The 25179-nt window shown below is 45.0% G+C and overlaps 1 protein-coding gene across 1 annotated transcript; it reads right to left on the bottom strand.

Moving 5' to 3' along the window:
• Window positions 1–519: 519 nt before the first annotated feature.
• LOC140198202 (CCN family member 1-like) lies at window positions 520–25019 on the bottom strand. Its single transcript, XM_072259235.1, has 5 exons — window positions 24638–25019; window positions 18921–19119; window positions 10942–11253; window positions 7268–7470; window positions 520–2658 (listed from the first exon to the last, which is right to left on the bottom strand). Exons 1-5 carry the CDS (start codon window positions 24764–24766, stop codon window positions 2350–2352), a joined length of 1152 nt encoding a protein of 383 aa, XP_072115336.1. The 5' UTR covers window positions 24767–25019; the 3' UTR covers window positions 520–2349.
• Window positions 25020–25179: the final 160 nt, after the last annotated feature.

The following is a 25179-nucleotide window of genomic DNA, read 5'->3' as shown; positions in this document are numbered from 1 at the left end:
TTGGTTCTTGAGCCAACCTGCACAACCCTAATCACTACCCCAGTACAGTAAAACTATGACCACTTTTTATTACAATTGTTTTATTTTTGTCTAGTTTTGTTCTCTTGAATAATATCGTATGATTTATGGTTAAGTTATGATCTTGTGAATTGGCTGGTTTGGGGTTTGATGTTCTTGTTGATTCTCAGTGTTGGTGATCTTTTATGCGAAGGAGGGATTGGGGAGGTTTGGGGTTTGTAAGGTTCTTTTTCGTTTTGTGCGTGGAGGCTAATGTCTTTCTTTCACCTACTTCTATTTCTTCTGTATTTTATGGTTACCAGAAGACAATTCTCAGAGTTGTATTCTGCACACATACTTTGATAATAAAATGAACCTTTGAATTCTGCTTATCTGATGCTGTGTGCCTGTGATGGTGCTGCAAGTACGTTTTTCATTGCAACTGTGCATATGTGTATTGACAATGAACCTGACTTTGATGTATGCAATCATAATAATAATTAAATGGTACACATTAAAGACTGAGATGCAGTATATATTTTATTAGTTTAATTACTGGTAGCATTAGGATAATTATTCCACAATGTGAAAGAATTAAAGCAGATGTCTGTAGAGATCTATCATATGGGTTACTACAGTAATGTTTCTGAAGAAATTGGCTTACAGAGAGCTCTCTGGAGCAGAACCATTGCATAATGTGGCGACAGTCTGTAACTTAATCCAATACTTCACATTGGTCTGCATGGTAGAAGAGAGTATAAGCATCACAAAGATAACAGATGGACAAGTTTCAGATAGCATAGGAGAACATATAACAGTTCCCATCGCTGGGGGCAAGGTACAGAAACAACTGCTGGGAATAAGGTCGGATAAGGTGACGGATCCCTTGAGAAAAAAGTGAGGAGGGTTTCCTCAGCTAAAGGGTGGTGAATCTGCGGAATTCATTGCCATGGTCATTTGGTATTCTTAAAGTGGAGGTTGATAGCTTCTTGATTAGTCAGGGTATTAAATGTTGTGGGAGAAGGCAGGAACGGGAGAGCAGAATCAATAGGCCACATAGTTAATCCTACTCTTGTGTATTGCTTCCTGTAGATCACAGTAGTTAGCACCTAAGGTTTTTACAGGGTGCAGTTGCACAGACGATGGAGCTACTGGTTGATGTTTTTCAAACCTATTGAGCTCTGGGAGGGGTTCCAGTGGATGGGAAACTCCAAATGTGATTCACTTGTTCACGAAAGGAGAGAGACAAAGTAGAGAACTATGGAGCAGTTAGGGTGTGCAGGAATTTCTCACTGCAGGTGAAGGCAAATCACTGGAATTTTCTCCCCTCCTGGGTTGTGGAGTCTGGATAATTGGAAACAGTTAAGAGGAGGTAAATGACCTCACTTGAGAAAATCAGATTTTATCCTGTAAAAACTGGGTGCTGACCATGGGGATCTATCAGCCTGTCTGACTTTAGTATTTGGAGATACAGCAGGGACCAGGCCCCTCTGGCTCTTTGAACTGCTCCACCCAGCACCCCCCCCCCCCCCGGATTTAACCCTAACCCACTCACAGGACAATTTACAATGACCGATTAACTTACCAATGGGTACGTCTTTGGACTCTGGGAGGAAATTGGAGCACTTGGAGAAAGCTCATTCATCCCACTGGGAGAATGTACAAACTCCCTACAGATGACGTTAGTATTGAACTCTAAACTCTGACGTCCCGAGCTGTAATAGCGTTAGGCACTAAACTGCTGTGGTGCCCATTAGTTGTATTAGTTGCTTCAGTCCCTTCTCCCTGTTATGTATTCTCCCATACATTTTCAAAGCCCTCTGTCAAACAGTAATGTCGATAATTAGATGATTCGTGTTACTCATTTAAAAACTGAGATACTGTGTATAGACCATTAGTTTAATTATGGGTACCGTCAGGGTGTTTATTAATTGAAACGGAACAATTACAGCAGGTGCTTGTAAGATGATACGGTATGAGCTAGTGCAGAAAACAGCTGTCTCTGACCTATGAAGAAATCAGCGTTTGGAAGGTCAGGGGAAAGTAACCAAGGTGGAACTGGTGCGGTGCCGAGAAAGGGGTGAGACCCAGGGCCAGATCAGCCATGATGATATGGGGGAGGTGAGGCTTGAGGGGCGGAGTGGCCGACTGCTGCTCCTCCTGGCTTCAGCAGACTGCTCAACGAGAACCCGGCTGGCCACCAGGAGCTGCCAGCGGGCGTTCCTGCCAGTGAAATGGAAAGGCTTGATCTTGACACTAGGTGGCAACGAGGAGCCAGGACGGAGCGTTGTGGGGCGATGCCGTGTGACTGTCCGTGTGATGGGCGTGCTGCATTTTGGAGTGGCCGGAGGGTCACTGGGGCTCCAGGGGACCCCGCAGGCTCCTCTTCCAGTCGTAGCTGCGGGAGGTTGTCAGGCCGCACCCATCAGCCCGGCGGCTGCATTCGCACCTCTGGATTTTCGCCACCTGCATGACAAGGGTGCCCGATCCCGGGCAGTGGAAACGGACCTTGATGGTTCTGACGGCAGATGGCTGGCAGCAGCGCCTGTCCTGGCACATCCCGCAGTACTTGGGCTTGTACGTCTTCAGGCTGGTGCAGTTTTTATACTCAAGCGGCTTGGGGACCTTCTCCTTGTAGACTTTGAGGCAGCTGCTGCCTTCCTGAAACAAAATGGATTGGTCGGAAACAGTGATTCAACCAAGAGGCAGTGAACCAGACAAAATCAGGGAAAGAAGTAGGGCACCACAGCACAGAAGTAGCCCCTTCAGCCCGTCTAGTCCGTGCTGTACCGTTATTCTGCCTAGTCCCATGGACCTGCACATGGACAATAGGTCTCCATACCCCTCACATCCATGCCCTGATCCAAACTTCTCCCAAATGTTGTAATTGACCCTGCGTCCAGCACTTCTGCTGGCATCTCCTTCCACACGCCCAGAACCCTTTGTCAAGACTTTCACCTTTCATGCTTAGCCTATGACCTCTATTTCTAGCCTCACCCAACCTCCATAGAAAAAGCCTCCAGTCATTAACTTTACCTGTAGTCCTCATAATCTTGTATACATCTTTCAAATTCTTCCTCAATATTCTACACTCCAGAGAATAAAATCAAGATCAAGATTCAAGATTAATGTGCTGGCTAGTTTTGACTACCCATTGAAAAGCCTTCCTGTTGGCTCTAATGCAGTTTCTGTACCAAACAGTGATGCAGCTTGTCAGCATGCTCTCTAGCCCTGTATCTCTTCACAGCTATTTCCTTTATCCCTTCCCCCTTTAGGCTGCTCCTATTATCTTGTCTTTCTCTCTCCCCTCCCCCTCCTTTTGAATCTACTCGTCTTTTCTTCTCTAGTCCTGCGGAAGGATTTCGGCCCGAAATGTCAACTGTATCATTTTTCCATAGATGCTGCCTGACCTGCTGAGTTCCTCCAGCATTTTGTGTGTGTTGCTTGGATTTCCAACATCTGCAGATTCTCTCTTTGTGATTCATTATCACCACATTTTTTTTGTCAATGAGATCATCTGCCATTCTTCTAAGCTCAAGAGGTTGTAACCATAGTTTGCTATTTCTCCTCATACAATGTACATCCCAGGAATCAAACTGTTTAACCCTTCCTCTATTGCAAATGTAGTCTTCCTTTGGTAGGGAGACCAAATCATTAGACATTATTCCAGGCACAGTCTCATCATGTTAGAATAGTGTATCTCTGCTCTGCTTCTCAAATCCTCTTGCAATAGCAATGGGCAGCCACTGCTTCACAGCTCCCAGGAACCCATGTTCAATCCCGACCGCCGCTGTTTTCTGATTGGAGTTTGCACGCTCTCCCACGCAGGTTTCCCCCAGATGCCGTGGTTTCTCCCACACTCCACAAAAATGTGTAAATTGGCCACGGTAAATTGCCTCCAGAGAGTGGTTGAGTCTGGTGGGAGTTGGTGGGACTATGGGGAAAAATACAATGGGTTGGAGTAGGATTATTATAAAGGCACTTGACTGTTGTGCACCTGATGGCTGAAAGATCTGTTTCTCTACTACATCTCTCTATGACTCCACGAAAGGGGCAATGCACCATTTGCATGTTGCACCTGCACGTTAACCTCGAGTGAGTTGTGTAACGGACAACCAGCCCACTCTGAACAACTTCCTGCACGTTAGCCTTGAGTGAATCTTGTACACGGACAACCAGCTCACTCTGAACAACTACCTCTTACCATTTCAGTCTCTTGCCATTTAAAATAAATTCAGCCAAAATGGACATCTTCACATTTTCATTTTACATCCCATCAGCCATGTCATTGAATGGTTAATTAGGCTGTCTCTGGATGCTCTTCACAATCCGTACTGCCCCCTCCTTTGTATCATCAGCTGACCTATATAGGTACGGTACTGTGCAAAAGTCTTTGGCACATGCATATTGCCAGAGTGCCTAAGACCTTTGTATAATACTGCTGCTGCCAAAGAAAACAAATTTCATGATATATGTGAGTGAAGATAAACTTGATTCTGATGTAGGTCTGAGAGTGGGAAAGGGGCAGGGAGAGGAGAATCATAGTTGAGAAAAGGGGTAGGGAGAGGGGAAGGAGCGGGAAGCACCAGAGAGATCAATAAATTAATTGCTTGGAATCCAATGACCTTGCCTGGTGTCTCAGTGCTGGGTGTGTCGGCACCTGTGCCACCCCTGCCCCCGACGGTCCTCCTCTGCCACCTTCCCACGCTCCTCCTGTGGAGCTCCACCCACAACATTCCCAACATCCTCTGCCCCTGCCAGATTTACAAACTCACTCCCTGTTCTATGTTGTCAAATACAGTTCTCTATCTCTAATCTCTAATCTCTCGATACTAACAGGCTGTTTCAGTTTACCGCCTACTTAACACTAACCTAATCACAGGATAATTTACAATGACCAATTATCCTACTAACTACTATCTCTTTGGACTGTTGGAGGAAACTAGTACACCCAGAGGAAATCCACATAGTTCAAGGGGAGAGCGTACAGACTCATTACAGATGGTGCCGGAATCGAACTCCCAACTCTGACGGCCCGAGCTGTAATAGTGTTGCGCTAACTTAACTGCTACCTATCGTGGTGCCACTTGTATTACGTTCAATCCTCTATCTGCAAATCATTGATTTCTTCTATTAACAGCAGATGTCCAGCACTAATCCCTTTGACATCAACTGGTGACCTCCCAAACCTGACCTGTCGATCCTGTCACTGTGCTTTCTACCAATCTTCAATCCATGCCAGCATAATATCCCAACACCACCACCTTCAATGCTGTCTCATGTAGCAGTTTATTCAAAAGCAATCGAAAAATCCAAGCGCACTACAATTATCAGTTCAGCCTCATCTATTCTTTTAGTTAAAACCTCTAACAAATGTACATAGCATAGAACAATACAGCGCAATCTCAGACTTTTTAGCCCACTGTGTCTGTGCCAAACAACATGCCCAATTAAATTAAATCTCTTCTGCCTGTACGTGATCCACACCCCTCTGTTCCCTGTATATTTCTGTGTCTGTCGAACAGCCTCTGAAACATCACTATTGTATCTGCTTCCAACACTTCCCTTGGCTGCTCATCCCAGGCACCTCCAAATCGCTTTGAAAGATAAATGTACACTGTACATCTCTGTAAAAATTTCTCCCATACAACAAAGTACTTGACTGGATTTGTCAAATATGATTTCCCTTCCACGTTTACTCTGCCCATCCCTGTATTTTCTCTCTCCCCCTCCTTCCTTAAACAGTGGCATTACATTTGGCCCAAAGTGTTAATGCCAGTCAGAGAAAAGCTCTCCAGGGTCATCCCAGTTTCCAGCTCTTGATCTTAGTAAGTCACACCTCTTTACTGTTCAAACTGATGAGGGTTTCTCTTTTAAGGAGTGGGCTTCACCTCCAGATGAAAACATTTTTCTTCATCTGCCCTCTGATCCATATACCAATGCCCTCTTTGTTTACACCACCGGGTTCAAGCACAGCTACTTTTCTTCAACCATTTGGTTCTTGAACCAACTGGCACAACCTAATCACCGCCTCAGTAGAACGACGCTATGGCTCCTTCACACCACAACTGACTTTTCTTTTATTCTAATTGTGTTTTTTTTCTTGTAAGTATGTTATAAATTTGATTTTTTTTTGTTTCTGTTTTCTTGTGGATGTCATGTATCTGATGCTGTGTGCCTGTGATGGAGTTGAAAATAGGTTTTTCATTACCCCTGTGCGGAAGAATGAGAGGGGATCTTATCAAAACATACAGAACTAGAGGCAGGAAATGTGTTTCAATTGGTAGGACAGACTAGAACTAGAGGAGGTAACTTCAACATTTGGGACAATAGATTTAGGATGGAGATGAGGAGAAACTGCTTCTTCCGAGTGAATTTATGGAATTTCTGCCAGGGAAGCAGTAGAGGTCACTTCATTAAATATATTTTATAGGAGATCTTATAGAAACATATAAAATTATGACAGGGATAGATAAGATAGAGGCAGGAAAGTTGTTTCCACTGGTGGATGAGACCAGAACTAGGGGACATAGCCTCAAGATTCAGGGGAGTAGATTTAAGACAGAGATGAGGAGGAACTGCTTATCCCAGAGAGTGGTGAATCAATGGAATTCTTTGCCTAATGAAGCAGTGGAGGCCTCCGCAGTAAATATACTTAAGACACGGTTGGTTAGATTTTTACATAGTAGGGGAATTGAGGGTTATGGGCAAAAGGCAGGTAGGTGGAGATGAGTCCATGTCCAGATCAGCCATGATCTTATTGAATGGCGGAGAAGTCTCGGTGGGCCAGATGGACTACAGTACTCCTGCTCCTATTTCTTACGTTCTTGTATCTAAAATGCAGTTAGGTAGATACTTGCATAGCAGGGTTTAAAGTTTATGGAGAACGGGCAGGTAGGTAGAGCTGAATCCACAGCCAGATCAGTCATGATCTTATTGAATGGTGAAGCAGTCTTGATGGGCCAAATGGCCTACTCCTGCTCTTATTTCTGATGTTCCTTTATAACAATAAACTTGTCTTTAACCACACTGCTGAGGAAAACTGGTCCTTCTCATTTATGTCATCTAACTCCTCACAGTTTACAAATACGAAAGTGATTTATAGTGGCCAGTTAATCTTCCAACCCGCATGTCTTTGCAAAACCAGAACACCTGGGAGGGAGTCCACACGGTCGGAGGGAGAATGTGCAAAATCCACAGAGTAGAAGTTGGGATCTGCTGCTCAGGAGCAGCAGCTCTCCCCACTACACTAGCCCTGTTCCTGGCTGACCTTGGGACTGAGATCATTCAGCATGCTGCAGGGTCGGGTCTGGCAGAGCCTTGTCTCCTCTTTCAGCTGGCACTTGGTGTTGTTGTTGCTGCGTCTGGTGGAAGTGCCGACGCCGCACGTCTTCGAGCACTGCGACCACTCCGTGGCCTTGACTGTGCACCCGGGACTCTGGAGTCTGCGGTTCTTGAAACGGCCCCTTGACTCTGGGACAATCAGGAAACAGATTCATCAGGAATAATGGAATGCATATGCTCACTAGTTCAAATACATAGACACACAACTGCACACTTCATGTCCAACCCTCTGCCGGGGAGAGGGGGGAAGAGGTGGGGTAAGAGAGGTAGGGAGAGGTCAAATGAATGAATCTAAGGTGTGGGTATTAATATGTGTCTATCAATATGTATAGCTAACTGCATATACCTGTAACTGAAATTACATGCATATTGTCTACCTGTATATCTACAGCACATATTTTTGTGTGTTTGCATGCAATGTCCGTGTGTATGTGTATAAATGCCTGTTTGCATAAGTGCAGTAAATATGTACGTATTCAGCTATGTGAATGTTTTTCTGTGTACTGTATCCTGTTCCTGTTTTTTTGCGTGGTGGTATATTCATGTGTATGAGTCTGTGCTTGGGAGACCACATGAGTGCACTTAGCACAGCTCTGCTGTCTGTCTGAAGGTGTATGGGGACGTGCATGTGTGTGTTGTCCATATGAGTGGATTCTTACAGTGTCGTATGTGCAGATCTGCATGAATGTGCATGGGAGGCTGTCTGTTTCTAACTGTGTGTGTGTGCCTATTCAGACACACTTAAATTCATCACCTATACTGGGGCAGACTGGCAACAGCAGCTCACCATCGTCTTCTGTCCTGTGCCAGACTCTCAAGTTGACCCCAGGTGTAGCCCATCTTCGAAGCCCCTTCGTCCCCCAGGGATGAAGTCTTTGGAGCTTCTGTTGGTGTTTCTATAGCACTGGGTTTTTATGGGATGGGTTGCTAGCCCCATGTCCAACCTCTGCCTTGTGCAAAAGTCTTAGGCACATACTTAAATATAATATAATAAGATAATTATTATATAAATATAATATAATAAAATAATTAAATAAAATCTGAATATACTTAAAAAGCACAGGTTATGGTGAAATGCTAGTTCCATTGTAGTCCAGAAGATTGAGATGTGATCTAGGGAACCACATTCAACTCCATCCTGGCTGGCAAAACACTGCACCTGACATGGAGTGAACTAACCAAAGCCTGTATTGACATGCAAATAATGGGGATAGTGACCCGGTTATAATTGGCCTTTCGTCATGGATCTCTGCCACAGTGGTTCTTTGATTGCAATCTCTCCATCCAGCATCTTTAGCTTGGGCCAGGAGCCGGAGGTCGGAGGCTGATGTCTCTGAGTCGGAAGGTCAAGGGCCAAGGACTGGAGGACCGAGGTTCAGAGGTAGACTCTCCCGGTGTTGGAGGCCTGTCTGTGTTGGAGTGGGCGGGGGGGGGGGGGGGAGGGTGAAAATGGACTTGCTTTCCCCGTTATTTTGTTTCACTGTTGCTCGTGCTGTTCTGCTGAACGTTGTAGGCATGCTATGTTGGCACCGGAATGTGTGGCAACACTTTGCGGGCTGCCACCAGCACGTCCTTAGATGCATTTTCTGTATGTTTCAATGTACATGAAATAAGACACAAGACATAGGAACAGAATTAGACTATTTGGCCCATCAAGTCTACTCCAGCATTCCATCATGGCTGATATATTATCCCTTTCAACCCCATTCTCCTGCCATCTCTCTGCCACCTTTGATGCCATGACTAATCAAGAATCCATCAATCTCCACTTTAAATATACCCAATGACTTGGCCTCCACAGTCGTCCATGGCTATGAGTTCCACAGATTCACTACCCTCCGGCTGAAGAAATTACTCCTCGTCTCTGTTCTAAAGGGACGTCCTTCTATTCTGAGGCTGTGCCTCTGGTCCTAGCCGTTTTCCACTATAGGAAACATTCTCTCCAATTACACTCTGTCTTGGCCTTTTAATATTCAGTATACTTCAATGAAATTCTCCCCTCATTCTTCTTAACTTCAGCGAGTGCAGGCCCAGAGGCATCAAATGCTCCTCATATGTTAACCCTTTTATGCCTGGATAATTCTCGTGAACCTCCTCTGGACCCTCTCAAATGCCGGCATATCCTTTCTTAGAAACTTACTTACTGCCCTAGCTTTTAGATCAGCAATGAAGGTCCTCCAACTCTGTCTGTCCTTGGCCACCTTCTCTACTGTACCCTAGGTGTGGTTCAGGGTCCTCTATTTCTGCCTCGACGTTACAGTGCCAAGTTGTCTTTGGTCACCCACATTTCCTCTGCCCTTCAGGGGTTCAATGAAGTGCAGTCTTCCTCTCAGTTTTCAGTACTGTCAGCTATGCAAGTCCTGGGTGGAGGCTCAGGTATACAGTCACACACATAGATGGAAGGATCCTTCATTGCTGTTTCCATAACAATTTTTTTTTGAACAGTCAGCGTAGCTAGCCCTGAGTTGAACCCCTGAACTCTTGGTCTGGCCTTTACCCTTTGACCTGTTTGGCATGGGTGACCTTACCAAGAGCCAAAGCATAAAGCCCTGACTCCAGCCAGTGCAGCTCTCCAGGCCACTGAGGCATGCAAACCTCCAAACCCTACAACAAGGTTTGGTCCTCTTGAAGGTTTCTTAGATAAGGGGCCCAAAACTGCTCACAATACTCCAAGATCTCTACCTATTAATGACTGTCAGTGGGAATATGCTGTGCAGGCATAGACAGCTCATCCCTCCTTAAATAATGGGCCCTAAACTGCTCACTGTACTCTGTGCGATAAAATGATGAAGAAATACATCTGAAATCAGAAATCTGACTCGCCTTACACAATGACAACAGAGTATGCCATCTGCAAAATGCCCTGTTGTTACTCCCCCAGGCTACTTTATCTGTACCTGTGACTGCCACACTCAGGTTGGTGGAGTTGTAGGTAGTGTGGAAAGTTGTCATAGTTTGCAAATGGACATTGACAGGATGCAGAGCTGGGGCTGAGAAGTGGCAAATGGAGCTCAATCCGGAAAAGTATGAAGTGATGGTGATAGAGTGAAGGTGATAATGGGTGTAGACACAGTCGGGGCATGTAAGAAACTCGTATATAGGTACATGGATGATAGAAAAATGGAGGCTATGAAGGAGGGAAGGTTTAGATTGATCTTGGTGTAGGTTAAAAGGCTGGCATAATATAGTGGTCTGAAAAGCCTGTACTGTGCTGTAATGTTTTATCTTCTATGTTTGGTCTCTTTTTCAATTTCTCTCACTCTCTTATACACACAGACTCTCTTCCACATTCTCCTGCTCTCTGTCCTCTCACCCCCTCTTTCTGTCCTTCTCTTCCCCATTCTCTCTCCCCTTCTCTGCCACTTCAACATCCACCCTTTTTATCAATCTCACCTTCTGCCCTTCTGTTACTCTCTCACTGTCCCTCTTTTCCTCTATATCTCCCTCTCTGTCCTACCCTTTCTCTTCTCTTTTATATCTATACATCATCTTCCTCTCTTTCTCCCATCTCTTCCTCTCTGCCTCTCCCATTTCTAGCCTTCTCTTGGCCCACTCTCTCTTCCTCCCCCTCTTCCTCTCTCTTTCACATGATGGACTTACTCTTTGCTGCCACTCTGTGCTCAACCACCTCGTTGATGGGATCGAACTTGCTCTTCCACTTGGCGACTCCCCATGCCCAGTCTTTGGAGTATCGGGTGACACATTTCCACTTCTTGCAACAGGTGCCGACTACCTGCGCCAGGCGAGCATTGGGGCAGGAGGCGGGCGGAGTGGGTAGCTTCAGAGGGCATAGGGCCAGGCAACCAATTCTACCATCCTCACAGGTGCACTGGAGCTGGCAGCTGGGCCGAAACATCTCGCCATGCTGGTACACTTTGCCATCCTTAGTGCACGGGCGCCCTGGGGTGCTGGCTTCAAGAGAGAGGAAATAGTGCATTTGGGGTCTGAGAGCCACTCTCCATAGATGTTTTAATGAACAAAGTACCTACTTAACCAGAAGAAGTTATTTTAACTGTGGGAGGGAATAGCTCAAATGCAGTTGATTATAGAGTCATAGAAAACTACAGCACACAAACAAGCCCTTCAGCCCATCTAGTCCATGCTGATGCATTAATTTGCCTATTCCTATTGGCCTGCACCCAGTCATGGCCCTCCATCAATGATCTATCTAAATATCTCTTAAATGTTGAAATCCACCCACATCCGCCACTAGTGCTGGCAGCTCATTCCACGATCTCGCCGCCCTCTGAGTGAAGTCCCTTCCATGTTCCCCTGAAACATTTCATCTCTCACTCCTAACCCATGACCTCAATGGAAAAAGCCTACATTCACTTACCCTATATTTACTTCTTACAATTTTGTATACTGCTATCAAATTTCCTCTCAATCTTCTATGTTCCAGAGATTAAAGTCCTAACCTATTCAACACTTCCCTATTACTCAGGTCAACAAGTCCTGACAACATTCTTATAAATTTTCTCTGCATTCTTTCAATTTTATTGACATCTTTCCTGTAGGTAGGCTATCAAGACTGCATAAATACTCCAAATTAGGTCTCACCAATGTCTTATAGAACTTCATCATAACATCTCATCTCCTGTTCTCAGCGCATTGATTTATAAAGGTCAATGTGCCAAAAGCTTTCTATATGACCCTATCTACCTGATGCCACTTGCAAGATCCCTCTGTTCCACCACACCCTTCAGTCCCCTACTGCTCACTGTGCAAGTCCTACTCTGGTTGGTTCTCTCAAAATGCAACACTCACACTTGTCTGCATTAAATTCCATCTGCCATTTTCAGCCCATTTTTCCAGCTGGTCCAGATCCTGTTACAAACTTCGATAGTTTTCTTCGCTGTCCACTACATCCCCAGCCTTCGAGTCATCTGCAAATTTGCTGATCCACTTTACCACATTATCATCCAGATTGTTGATACAGATGACAAACACGAAAGGATCCAGCACTGATTTCTGTGGCACACCACTAGTCACAGACCTCCAGTCAAAGAGGCAACCATTTACTACCATTCTCTGGCTTCTCCAGCGAAGCCAATGTCTAATCCAATTTACTACCTGATCTTGAATGCCAAGCTACTGAACCTTCTTGGCCAACTTCCCACGTGGGTCCTTATCAAAGGCCTTGCTATAGTCTATGTAGACAACATCCACTGCTTTGCCTTCATCAACTTTCCTGGTAACTTCCTTGAAAACTTTAGAAGATTGGTTAGAGACAACCTACCATGCACGAAGCCATGTTGATTAGTCCATGTCTATTCAAATACTTGTATATCCAGTCCCTTAGAATACCTTCCAATAACTTTCCCACTTCTGATGTAGCATAGAAACATAGAAAATAGGAGCAGGAGTAGGCCCTTTGGCCCATCGAGCCGAATGTCAGTCTTACCAGCCTATAATTTCCTGGCTTATTCTTAAAGCCTTCCCGAAACAGCAGAAAACATTAGCTGTCTTCCTATCCTCCAATATTTCACCAGTGGCTAAGAATGTTTTAAATATCTCTGCTAGAGCCTTGCAATTTTTTTGCATTAGTATATCACTGGGTCCAAAGGAACACCTTGTTAGGCCCTGGGGATTTATCCACCCTAATTTGTCTCAAAGCAGTAAACACTTTCTCCTCTGTAATCTGTATAGTATCCATGACCTCACTGGTGCATTGTTTCACATCTGTGTCCATCTCCCGAGTAAATACAGATGCAAAAGATCTATATAAGATCTCCTTTATCCCTTTCGGCTCCAGGCATTGATAATCACTCTGATCTTCCAGAGAACCAATTTTGTTCCTTGCTGTCCTTTTGCTCTTAACATATCTGTAGAAACCCTTAGGATTCTCCTTCACCTTGTCTGCCAGATTAACTTCATGACTTCTTTCAGCCCTCTTGATTTCCTTCTTAACTCTTCTCTTGTACTTCTTGTACTCATAGGCGTTCATTCCTGCTTGCCTATACCTGCTGTGCACCTCCTTTTTTTTTAACCAGGATTTCAACATCTCTTCAAGACCAAGGTTCCCTACACGTGCTATCCTTGCCTTTTATTCTGATAGGAACGAAAAGCTCTGTACTCTCAAAATTTCACTTTTAAAAGTCTTCCACTGACCAAGAACACTGTTGCCAGAAAACAACCCGTCCCAATCCACACTTGCCAGTTCCTTTCTGATTCAATCAAAATTGGCCTTTCTCTAATTTTGAATCTCAAGTTGAGGACCAGACCTATCCTTTTCCATAATTGCCTTGAAACTAATGGCATTATGATCACTAGGTGCAAAGTCTTCCCCTACATAAACTTATCCCACCTGCACTGTCTCATTTCCAAATAGGAGATCTAGTATCACACTCTATCTCGTATTGGGAATTGCATGCACTGATTAAGGAAACTTTCCTGAACACATTTCACAAACTCCACCCCATCCAGTACTTTTACAGTGTGGGAGTCTCAGTCAATATGTGGAAAGTTTGGTTTAAGATGGCTGGTGAAGCTCAAAACAAAACAAAGAGACTACTAATTACTTACTTAATAACACTTTTTCTTTTTCTGGTAAATGGTCACTGTAAACAATAGTCTGTAGCTTCCCTTTCAGAGTTGAGCTTTTGTACCCTGTATGACTTGGCATTTTTGTGGTGTGAACTGGAGCAGGATGGTTGCAATGTGACGTGAACGGGTGAATTGAGGCGGCTTGGCATGAGAGCGGGGAATGCGTCAATGCTTGGCCATTGCTGGTGCAGACTTGGAGGTGATTCGAAACGGCAAAGCAAGGTGAGTGGAGGCAAGGCAGAGTCGAGACGGAGCCCGGGCCTGAGAGCAAGGAGAGACCTGAGATTTGATCAATTTAAGGACCGGGCCAAATTGAGAAGGTCAGGGTGTTGGGACTGTAGGGAAGGGACAGACTGGTTCAGCTTGCTGCTCCACGAGTTTACTCACCACTGTGCTGATCTGAGGCTGTGGCCTACAACTAACAGGCTCCTGAATTGGCTGCCATGATGCTCGGCTTTGTGTCTCACTTTTGATTCACTGTGTCTCAATGTGGACTCATTTCTATGAACTTTGCTTGTGAATGCTATTTGCTTACTTTTACTGTTTGCACAATTTGATTTTTTTTCTCTGCACTGAGGGTGTTTATTTTTTTAATGAGCTTTATTGGGTTTCTTTGTTTTGTGGCTGCCTGTAAAGAGACAGATCTCAAGGTTGTAGAAAGTATACATACTTTGAAAATAAATTAACTTTAAACTTTGTAGTTTGAACTTAAAATCACTTATAATCACACCCTTATTGTCTGCAACAGTCTGCAATCTCTCCACAAATTTCCTCCTCCAAATCCTGCAGACTCTTGGGTTTTCTATAGAGCTCTTCAGTCTCTCCTGACTGAACACTGCCATGATATTTATCCTGATGCCACCCCTCCCTCTTCAATCCCTCCTGCTCTATCACATCTAAAACAACAAAGCCCTGGAACACTGAGCTGCCAGTACCGCCCCATCTTCAATCAAGTCTCACTAATAGCAACAATGTGATAACTCCAGGTGGATCAGCCCTGAACTCATCTGCCTTTCCTACAATAATCCTTGCACTGAAATATACGGAGCTCGGAACATTAGTCCCACCATGCTCAATCTCTGGAGTTCTGACTTTGTATGTAGGCTTAACAACATCTTTCTCCACAACCATCTTTTCCGGCACCCTGGTTCCCCCCTGCAACTATAGTTTTAACCTCTCCCCACCTCTCTGTACAGCACCCGCAAACTTTCCTGCTAGGATATTAGTCCATCTCCAATTCGGGTGCAAACTGTCCCTTCTGTACAGGTCCCACCTTTCCTGGAAGAGAGCCCAATGATCCAGAGATCTGAAGCTCTCCCTCCTGCACCATCTCCTTAGCCACATGTTAATCTATGATCTTCCTATTTCTGGCCTCACTAGCACGTGGTACAGATAGCAATCCTGATATCACAACCCTGGAGGTCCTGTCCTTTAACTTAACACCTAAATCCCTGAACTCACTTTGCAGGACTTTGTCACCCCCTGCTACCCATGTCAGACGTGGACCACCATCTCTGGCTACTCATCCTCTCACTGTCCATGCTGTGGACTTGATCTGAGATGTCCTATTACCACAGCTCACCTCTTCTCTCCACTTCCCTTCTGAGCCACAGTGTTAGACACAGTGCCAGAGACCTGACCACTGTGACTTTCCTCTGAACATCAGTCACTGAAAGCAAGCATGCAAGTACAGCAGGCAGTGAAGAAAGCTAATGGCATGCTGGCCTTCATAACAAGGGGAATTGAGTACAAGAGCAAAGAGGTCCTTCTGCAGCTGTACAGGGCCCTGGTGAGACCACACCTGGAGTACTGTGTGCAGTTTTGGTCTCCAAATTTGAGGAAGGACATTCTTGCTATTGAGGGAGTGCAGCGTAGGTTCACAAGGTTAATTCCTGGGATGGCGGGACTGTCATAAATTGAAAGATTGGAGCGACTGGGCTTGTATACTCTGGAATTTGAAACATATAAGATTATTAAGGGATTGGACACGTTGGAGGCAGGAAGCATGTTCCCACTGATGGGTGAGTCCAGAACCAGAGGCCACAGTTTAAGAATTAGGAATAGGCCATTTAGAACGGAGTTGAGGAAAAACTTTTTCACCCAGAGAGTGGTGGATATATGGAATGCTCTGCCCCAGAAGGCTGTGGAGGCCAAGTCTCTGGATGCTTTCAAGAAAGAGATGGAGAGAGCTCTTAAAGATAGCAGAATCAAAGGTTATGGGGAGAAGGCAGGAACTGGATACTGATTGTGGATGATCAGCCATGATCACAGTGAATGGCGGTGCTGGCTCAAAGGGCTGAATGGCCTACTCCTGCACCTATTGTCTATTGTCTATTGATCTTACTGTTGAGGGGAATGGTCACAGGGGTACTCTGCGCTTGCTGCCTATTCTTTTTCCCCCTCCTAAAGGTCACCGAGTTACCTGTGTCCTTCACCTTAAGTGTAACTACCTCTCTGTATGTCCTATCAACCCCCCCTCAGCCTTCCGAATAATCCGAAGTTCATCCATTTCCAGCTGCATTCCTGAACGCGGATTATTAGAAGCTGCAGCTGGATGCACTTTTGCAGTTGTAGTCATCAGGAACACTGGAGGTTTCCGTCCCTCCCTTCCCACATCCAACAAGCTTAGATCAGTAGTAGGTATTCACTCAATTCAATAATTTAGGATAGTGTTGAAAGTGATGGGGAAGATCTGAAATGTCTTTTTGCATCTCTTTTTACTTGGGGAAAATGATACTGAGTCTATAGAAGTGCGGCAAAATGGCAGTGAAGTCATGGACCATATACGGATTACAGAGGAGGAGGTGTTTGCTGTCTTGAGGCAAATTAGGGCGAATAAGTCCCCAGGACCTGACAAAGTGTTCTCTACAGCTCCCTGGAAGGTCAGTGCAGAAATTGCGGGGGACCTAGCAGAGATATTTAAAATGTTCTTAGCCACAAGTGAGGTATTGGTGCGTAGCTATTGTTGTTCCATTGTTTCCGAAAGGCTCTTAAGAATAAGCCAGAAAATTATATGCTGGTGAGTCTGACATCAGTAGCAGGCAAGATAGTGGAAGATATTCTAAGTGACCAAATATATATTTGGATTGTGAGTGACTGATTATGCATAGTCAATATGGATTTGTATGTGGTAGATCATGTCTAACCAATCTTATGGACTTTTGTTGAGAACGTTATCAGAAAGTTGATGAAGGCAAGGCAGTGGATGTTGTCTACATGGACTTTAGCAAGGCCTTTGCCAAAGTCCTGCATATGAGGTTGGTCAAGAAGGTTCAGTTGCTTGGCATTCAAGATGAGGTAGTAAATTGGATTAGATATTGGCTTTGTGGGAGAAGCCAGAGGGTGGTAGCATGTCGTTGCCTTTCTGACTGGAGGCCTGTGACTAGTGGTGCACTGCAGGGTCTCTTATTGTTATCAAAGATCTGGATGATAATGTGGTAAACTAGATCAGTAAATTTATGGATGACACCAGGATTGGGAATGTAGTGGACCATGAGGAAGAATGTCAATGCTTTCAGTGGGATCTAGACGAGCTGGGAAAAGGAACCGGAAAATAAAAGACAGAATTTAATGTTGACAAGTATGAGATGTTGCAGTTGGGGAGGACAAACGAGGGTAGAACTTGCATAGTGAGTGGTAGGGCACTGAGGAGTGCAGTCGAACAGAGGGATCTGGCAATACAAGTCCATTATTCATTGAAGCTGGCATCACAGGTAGATAGGGTTATAAAGAAACCTTTTGGCACATTTTTCTTCATAAATCAAGGTCTTAAGTACAAGAGATGGGATGTTGGGTTGATGTTGGACAATACACAGGTGATGCCTAATTTGGAGCATTGTGTGTGGTTTTGGTCACCTAACTGCAGGACAGATAGCAATAAGATTGAACGAGTGTAGATAAAATTTACATGGATGATGCCAGGACCTGACAACATGAGTTATAGAGAAAGATTCAATAGGTTATAACTTTATTCCCTATCACGTAGAAAAATGAGAAGAAATTTGATGGACGTATGCAACATTATGAGGGATATAGATGGGGTAAATGCAAGCAGGATTTTTCCATTGAGGTTGAGTGAGATTGAGCTGGAGGTCATGGGTTAAGGGTGAAAGGTGAAATGTTTAAGGGGAGTATCGGGGGGAACTCCTTCACTCAGAGGGTGGTGAGAGTGTGGAATGAGCTGCCAGCGGAAGTGGTGGATGTGGTTTTGATTTCAACATTTAAGAGAAATTTGATTAGATACATCGATGTGAGGGGTATGAAGTTCTAAATCTGGGACTAAGCATATAAATAGTTCAGTGGAGACTAAATGAGCTGAAAGGCATGTTTTTGTGCTGTACTGTTCTATAACTAGTATTCAATAATTTGTATTGAATTAATAGATATCAGTAGTAGTATTCTCTAAATATTATTGAACTCATCAAAAACACAGGAGATAACCTGCCCATGCCCTTGGGTAGTTGTGTGTGTAAATATATATAGGTGCTTGAGAACGTATGTGTGTATGTGCATGGGCATTGGTGCACCCAAGTGTGAGTGTGTGTGTGTGAGTGTGAGTGAGCATGAGTGTGTGTGAGTGTGTGCGACTGTGTGTGTGTCTCTGTATGTGTTTATGAGTGTGTTTGTGTGTGTGAGAGAGAGAGAGAGTACATGTGTTTGCATGAGAGTGTGTGTGTGTGTGTTTATTTTTTATATTTTATTTAGAGATACTGCACAGTAATGGGTCCTTCTGGCCCAACCAGCCCAGGCAGTCCAATTACACCCACTAACCTCTCTTTGAAATGTGGGAGGAAACCAGAGTTTATGTGTGTGTATGAAGATGCATGTGTGCGTAGTGTGTATTGCTGTGTAGTCTGACTATCCCAATATCCCTGGGTGGTGCCTTTCCCCTAGATTTATGTGTGTGTGTGTGTGTGTGTGTGTGTGTTCTGGCATTGTGTGTATTGCTGTGTAGTCTGACTATCCCAGTATCCCCGGGTGGTACCCTTGCCCGAGAGTACCTCTGCCCCCAGGTGGAGGTTGGAGCCGCTCACCTCTGCAAATTCCACCTTTGGCACTGTGCCCCATCACCTGCTCACAGCGGAGCCCTTGGTCACACGGTTGCAGCACGCTGCAGATCTCATTGAACTGACCGGCACAAACCTGGCAACAGCCGCAGCCGTCCATCACCAGGGGAACCCCTGGGCGGCAGGCTGGCGGCTTTGAGCACTCGCATTCCAAAGGGCATGCTACCTGTGCGGAAAAGGGACAAGGTTAGCAATTTACAGGAACGTTCAATTGTGTTCCTCGATAAGAGAGAGTTAACTCATTGTCATTGGCCCAGGACAGTATTTCATAGCCAAGGAACAACTTGTTTTCCTTGAAGAGTAAACGTGGTCATCTTGAGGGAAAGCAAGTCAATGCCTGCAGAGCAAGATCCCTCTAAGAGCCACATGATGCAAACTGGACCAACGTCCCATTAATTTTGTTTTACAGCTGAGCAGGAGATTTTTACATGGTCTGAAAACTGCATGACACTTCAAATATTTTTGTTTGTAATATGTGTCAGCATTCAGCAGGCTGGTGGTTTATTAACAATGAGCTACTGACTTCCATTCTGTGTTTATTGTTACAATTTGTAACAGTGTTGTAACTTGAAACACTGACAATGTAAGTACATGCAACACGCACAGAAAATGCTGGAGGAACTCAGCAGGCCAGACAGCATCTATGGGAAAAAGCATAGTCGATGTTTCATGCCGAAACCCTTCGGCAGGACGGGGTGGGTGGAGTGGGGAAAGCTAAGGACTAGATCTGAAAGGTGGGGGGGGGAGGGAGAGAGAAACGCCAGACGATAGGTGAAACTTGGAGGGGGAGGGATGAAGCAAAGAGCTAGGAAGTTAATTGGTGAAAGAGATAGAAGGCCATGGAAGAAAGAAAAAAGAGGGGGAGGAGCACCAGAGGATGGTGATGGGCGGCAGGCAAGGAGACAAGGGGATGGGAAACGGTGAAGCAGGGAATTACTGGAAGTTTGAGAAATCGATATTCATGCCATCAGGTTGGAGGCTACCCAAACAAAATATAAGGTGTTGTTCCTCCAACCTAAGTGTGGCCTTATCCCAACAGTGGAGGAGGCCATGGATGGATATATCAGAATGGAAATAGGAAGTGGAATTAAAATGGATGGCCACGGGGAGATCCCGCTTATTCTGGTGATGGAGCATAGATGCTTGGTGAAGCGGTCTCCCAATCTATGTCAGGTCTCACTGATATACAAGAGGCTACACTGGGAGCACTGAACACAGTACGTGACCCCAACAGACTCACAGGTGAAATGTCACCTCACCTGGAAGGACTGTTTGGGACCCTGAATAGTAGTGAGGGAGGAGGTGCAGGAGCAGGTGTAGCACTTGTTCCGCCTGCAAGGATAAGTTCCAGGAGGGAGATCAGTGGGGTGGGATAAATGGACAAGGGAGTCACATAGGGAGCAATCCCCGCGGAAAGCTGAAAGTTCGTTTGGGGGGGAGATATGTTTGGTGGTGGGATCCATTTGGAGATGGCGGAAGTTTTGGCGAATTATGTGCTGGATGTGGAGGCTGGAGGGTGGTAGGTGTGGACAAGCAGAACCCTATCCCTGGTAGCATGGTGGGAGACTGGGGTAAGAACAGACGTGTGTGAAATGGAAGAGGTGCAGTTGACGGCAGCGTTGTTGGTGAAGAAAGGGAAGCCCCTTTCTTTGAAAAAGGGAGACATCTCCTTCTTTCTAGAATGAAAAGCCTCATCCTGAGAGCAGATGCGGTGAAGATGGGGGAATTGAGAGAAGCGGATGGCATTTTTACAAGTAGCAGAGTGGGAGGAGGCATAGTCCAGATAGCTGTGAGAGTCCGTAGGTTTATAATAGACATTATTGGATAAGCTGGCTCTGGAGATTGAGACAGTGATATTGAGAAAGAGTAGGGAGGTGGTGGAAATGGACCAGGTGAATTTGAATTTCTCTTGAATGTAAATACATTGAAGCTCTAAAATATTTCAAAGCAAAGGCTGCAGTATGTTTATTATTTAGAAAATTTAAGATTTATTATTGTATTAAAATAAAATTTAAAATTATATCTCTATAATTTAAAAATTATATTAACATTACAGTATATAAAAAGAAAATTCCAACTGTGCAGCAACTGAAGGTATGTGCACGGGAGCATTTCAGTTACTGCGCGGCCTCGCACCCGCACAGCTTAGAAGGAACAGTGGATCCGCTTCTGTTCCTTGGTCGCTGTTGCACATCCCTATGTGTTGGCTGAGATGATGGTGAGATGATGGCTCAGATGATAGTTGAGGATATAAAACAGGACATTTGATCGCCTTTGCTTTCCAACAAGCACCTTGGACAGTTTGGATCCATCACCCCTCCCCCCATGACTGACTGACTGTCTGTCTCTGGATCTCTCTCTCTCTCTCTCTCTCTCTCTCACACACACACACACACACACACACACACACACACACACGTTCAGCAGCACCTATTGCTCCTGTTCGAGGAAGGACTCGAACCAACAGAGATTCAGCAGAAGCTGGAAGAATTGAGCAACACCCCCAAGATGCTGGAGAAATTTAGCAGATCAGGTAGCATCTATGCAGGGGAGGAAACAATTGATGTTTGGGGCTGGTACTGTCATGGTCCGGTCCATTGACTCCTCAATTCAGTTAATTTCCTTATCCCAGCGTTCCACTGGGCTCCTTGATTAGGGCATCTGATCCTCATTTGAACTAGCGGCATAAAAACTCCAGCTTACATCTACTTGCTGCTGGTGTGTCACCGTAACCAGTGCGACTATGTTTGACCCGGAGCCGCCGAGTATCGTGGACTCTAAGTTGCTTCGGTGCCTGTGGCTGCTTAGTGAATTCAGTCGTTTTTCGTGTCCAGCTGAGTTGCTGGCCATTTTGCAGCTACTCCGAGTCAAGATGCGAATTCTGTCGTTTTCATGTCCGGCTGAGGTTTGCTGGCTGATAGCCGCCACTCCGAGCCAAGATACAAATGGACTGTCGTTGTTTGGTTTTTGTTGTCACCACTGATACTCCACCCCGGCCCGGTGCGGGGCGCTTTTTGTGCGCCAGAGGGGCTGCTCACAACGTTAGGGATGCATTTGAATTGCCAAGGCTCGGAAGGCGACGAGCCAAGTGCTGGTTTATACGATTGATATAGATCAGTACATGACAGCATGGATGTTGAGGGCCGAAGGGCCACTTCTGTTTTGTGTGACTCCCTGACGTGCATCAGGAAGCATTTCTCCCAAACACCAACATTATAACTACCACATACTCGCATCCTCTGATGATCCATATATCAAGTCAAGTTTATTGCCATTTAACTATATACATGATTGCCGTTTCTCCGAACCAGGGTTTAATGCACCGTGGTATACTTAACACACATGACACAGAGCACTCTTACAACCTGGCACTCAATGTCAGTAAGACGAAAGAGCTGATTGTGAACATCAGGAAGGGTAAGACGAAGGAACGTCAATCCTCATAGATGGATCAGAAGTGGAGAGAGTGAGCAGCTTCAAGTTCCTGGGTGTCAAGATCTTTAAGGATCTAACCTGGTCCCAACACATTGATGTAGTCTTTATTCTTTGGAGCGTATAAGTTTGAGGGGGGACTTGATAGAGGTGTTTAAAATTATGAAGGGGATTGATAGAGTTGACGTGGATAGGCTTTTTCCATTGAGAGTGGGGAAGATTCAAACAAGAGGACATGAGTTGAGAGTTAAAGGACAAAAGTTTAGGGGTAACATGAGGGGGAACTTCTTTACTCAGAGAGTGGTAGCTGTGTGGAATGAGCTTCCAGCAGAAGTGGTTGAGGCAGATTTGATGTTGTCGTTTAAAGTTAAATTGGATAGATATATGGACAGGAAAGAAATGGAGGGTTATGGCTGAGTGCAGGTCAGTGGGACTAGTTGAGAGTAAGAGTTCGGCCTGGACTAGAAGGGCTGAGATGGCCTGTTTCCATGCTGTAATTGTTATATGGTTATATAGTCATAAAGGAGGCAAGACAGTGGCTATACTTTATCAGGAGTTTGAAGCGATTTGGCATGTCAATAAATACACTCAAAAACTTCTACAGTTGTACCATGGAGAGCATTCTGACAGGCTGCATCACTGTCTGGTATGGAGGGGCTACTGCACAGGACTGAAAGAAGCTGCAGAAGGTTGTAAATCCAGTCAGCTCCATCTTGGGCACTAGCCTACAAAATACGCAGGACATCTTCAGGGAGCGGTGTCTCAGAAAGGCAGTGTTCATTATTAAAGACCTCCAGCACCCAGGGCATGCCCTTTTCTCACTGTTACCATCAGGTAGGAGATACAGAAGCCTGAAGGCACACACTCAACGATTCAGGAACAGCTTCTTCCCCTCTGCCATCCGGTTCCTAAATGGACATTGAAGCTTTGGGCACTACCTCACTTTTTTACTGTACAGTATTTCTGTTTTTGCACATTTTTAAATAATCTATTCAATATAAATAATTGATTTACTTGTTTATTTATTATTGTTTTATTTTATTTATTTTTTCTCTCTCTCTAGATTACGTATTGCATTGAACTGCTTCTGCTAAGTTAACAAATTTCACGTCACCTGCCAGTGATAATAAACCTGATTCTGATTAACCAGTGACACTTTGAATGCGATGCAGCATGGAGTTCAAAAGCCTAATGGCCTGAGGGAAGAAACTTCCTCCAATCCTGACCATTCTTGTTTTTGTGCATCGGAGTCTCCTGCCTAATGGTAAAAAGTCAGAGAGGATGCTGGATCTATGAGTGGGATCCTTGAATATACTAAGAACCCTGCATACACAGCACTCCTGTCAAATGCCCTTCAGAGTTAATAATTCACTCTGAGTTATGATCTCAGATTCCCACACCAAAATGCTCTTTATATTCAAGTTCAAATTTAATTGTCATTCAGCCGTGCACACGAATACATCCAAATGTAGCAGCGTTACTCTGGGACCAAGGTACAAAACACAGTAACAGCAGTCATACACAGCACAAGGCACAAGTACCACATATAAGATCACAAACGCATATAAGATAGCAATAAAATACCAAAAATATTTATCAACTCTGTGGGTCACTCATGTTCTTGTTGATCCCTAAATGACACATTCCTGATCCATGTTACTCTCGACCACATTTCCAGTCCATTTCATACCTATCAGTCACTCATGGTCAGTGTGTTAATCTCTATCACACAGTCTTAGTTCATATTACTTTCTGCCACTGACACAAAGATCCATATTCTTTCTGTCACTCATGCCTGGCCTGGTTCATGTCAGTCTTTGTCATTCACTCCCACTTTGTGATAGCACTCCTGGTCTGTATCAGTTTCTGTTGCTTACTGCTAACCCTAAACCTCTCTATCTCTCACTCCCAGTCCCATTACTCCTTATTAGTCACAGTCCTGTTACGCTCTATTGATCACTCCCAGCGCTGTTACTCTCTATTGATCACTCCCAGTCCCGTTACTCTCTAAAACTCTCTCCTAGTCCTGTTAATCCCTATCCTTTATTACACATTACTTTTTATTACTCACCCCCAGTCGTGTTACTCTCTATCACTCATCCCTGCCCCTCACTCCCAATTTTTGTTGCTCTCTGCATGCTGCCCACCCACTCACTCACTGAGCCATGAGCCTCCCTCCAATGCATTCATGCCGTTCTGGTTCTACCTCTGGCAGTCAAGTCACTGAGAGGACCCGCAGCAAACGCCCTTACCTCATGAGCGAATGACGAGGCTCCCAGCAGAAGGAGCACAACCCAGAGTGTGGTGATGGTGCCGGCAAGCACTTGCACATGGGAGCCCAACCCCAAGCTAGGCAATCCGCTCTTCCAGCCGAAGCCCATCACTGCCTGAGGGCAATCCTCCTGTTCCGAAATGGGTCAAGGGTTTACAGGGAGTAAACAAAAGACTTAGAAGTGGATTCAAAGAGAGTCCAATTAATCCAGACTCTTCTGTCCCACTCCAGCTACTGGCAAAACAATCCGGAGCTTCAAAGTTCCAGGTATGTGCAATTAGATCGCCAAACAAGGCTGCCTAGAGGAAGAGTCGCTGGAGCTGGGCAATTAGGCAAGCAAATTCGTTCTTGTGGGGAGGAGTGAGATTCAGGAGAATGAAGCCTGGTGGTTTGCAAGCCTGTATTTATAGGCATCCCTTCACTGTCGGGCAAGGTGGGTGGGAGAGATAAGCTCAAAATTTACAATTCTGAGAGAGGCGCTGACTTTGCATCACTGTGGTTGGCTTCCAAGAATTTATTCTT

Source organism: Mobula birostris, chromosome 5 (assembly GCF_030028105.1).
Source record: "Mobula birostris isolate sMobBir1 chromosome 5, sMobBir1.hap1, whole genome shotgun sequence".
Classification (NCBI taxonomy): Eukaryota; Metazoa; Chordata; class Chondrichthyes; order Myliobatiformes; family Myliobatidae; genus Mobula; species Mobula birostris.
Note: the sequence above shows the minus strand (reverse complement) of the source record. Positions and strands in the feature narration are given on the sequence as shown.

Bases quoted from the DNA above. Each gene is read 5' to 3' on its own strand.
- LOC140198202 (XM_072259235.1), bottom strand. From the start codon at position 24,766: ATGGGCTTCGGCTGGAAGAGCGGATTGCCTAGCTTGGGGTTGGGCTCC. The intron at 19,120-24,637 runs GTAAGGGCGTTT...TTTTCCGCACAG, and splicing joins CCTCGTCATTCGCTCATGAG to GTAGCATGCCCTTTGGAATG. The intron at 11,254-18,920 runs GTGAGCGGCTCC...TCTCTCTTGAAG, and splicing joins CAAAGGTGGAATTTGCAGAG to CCAGCACCCCAGGGCGCCCG.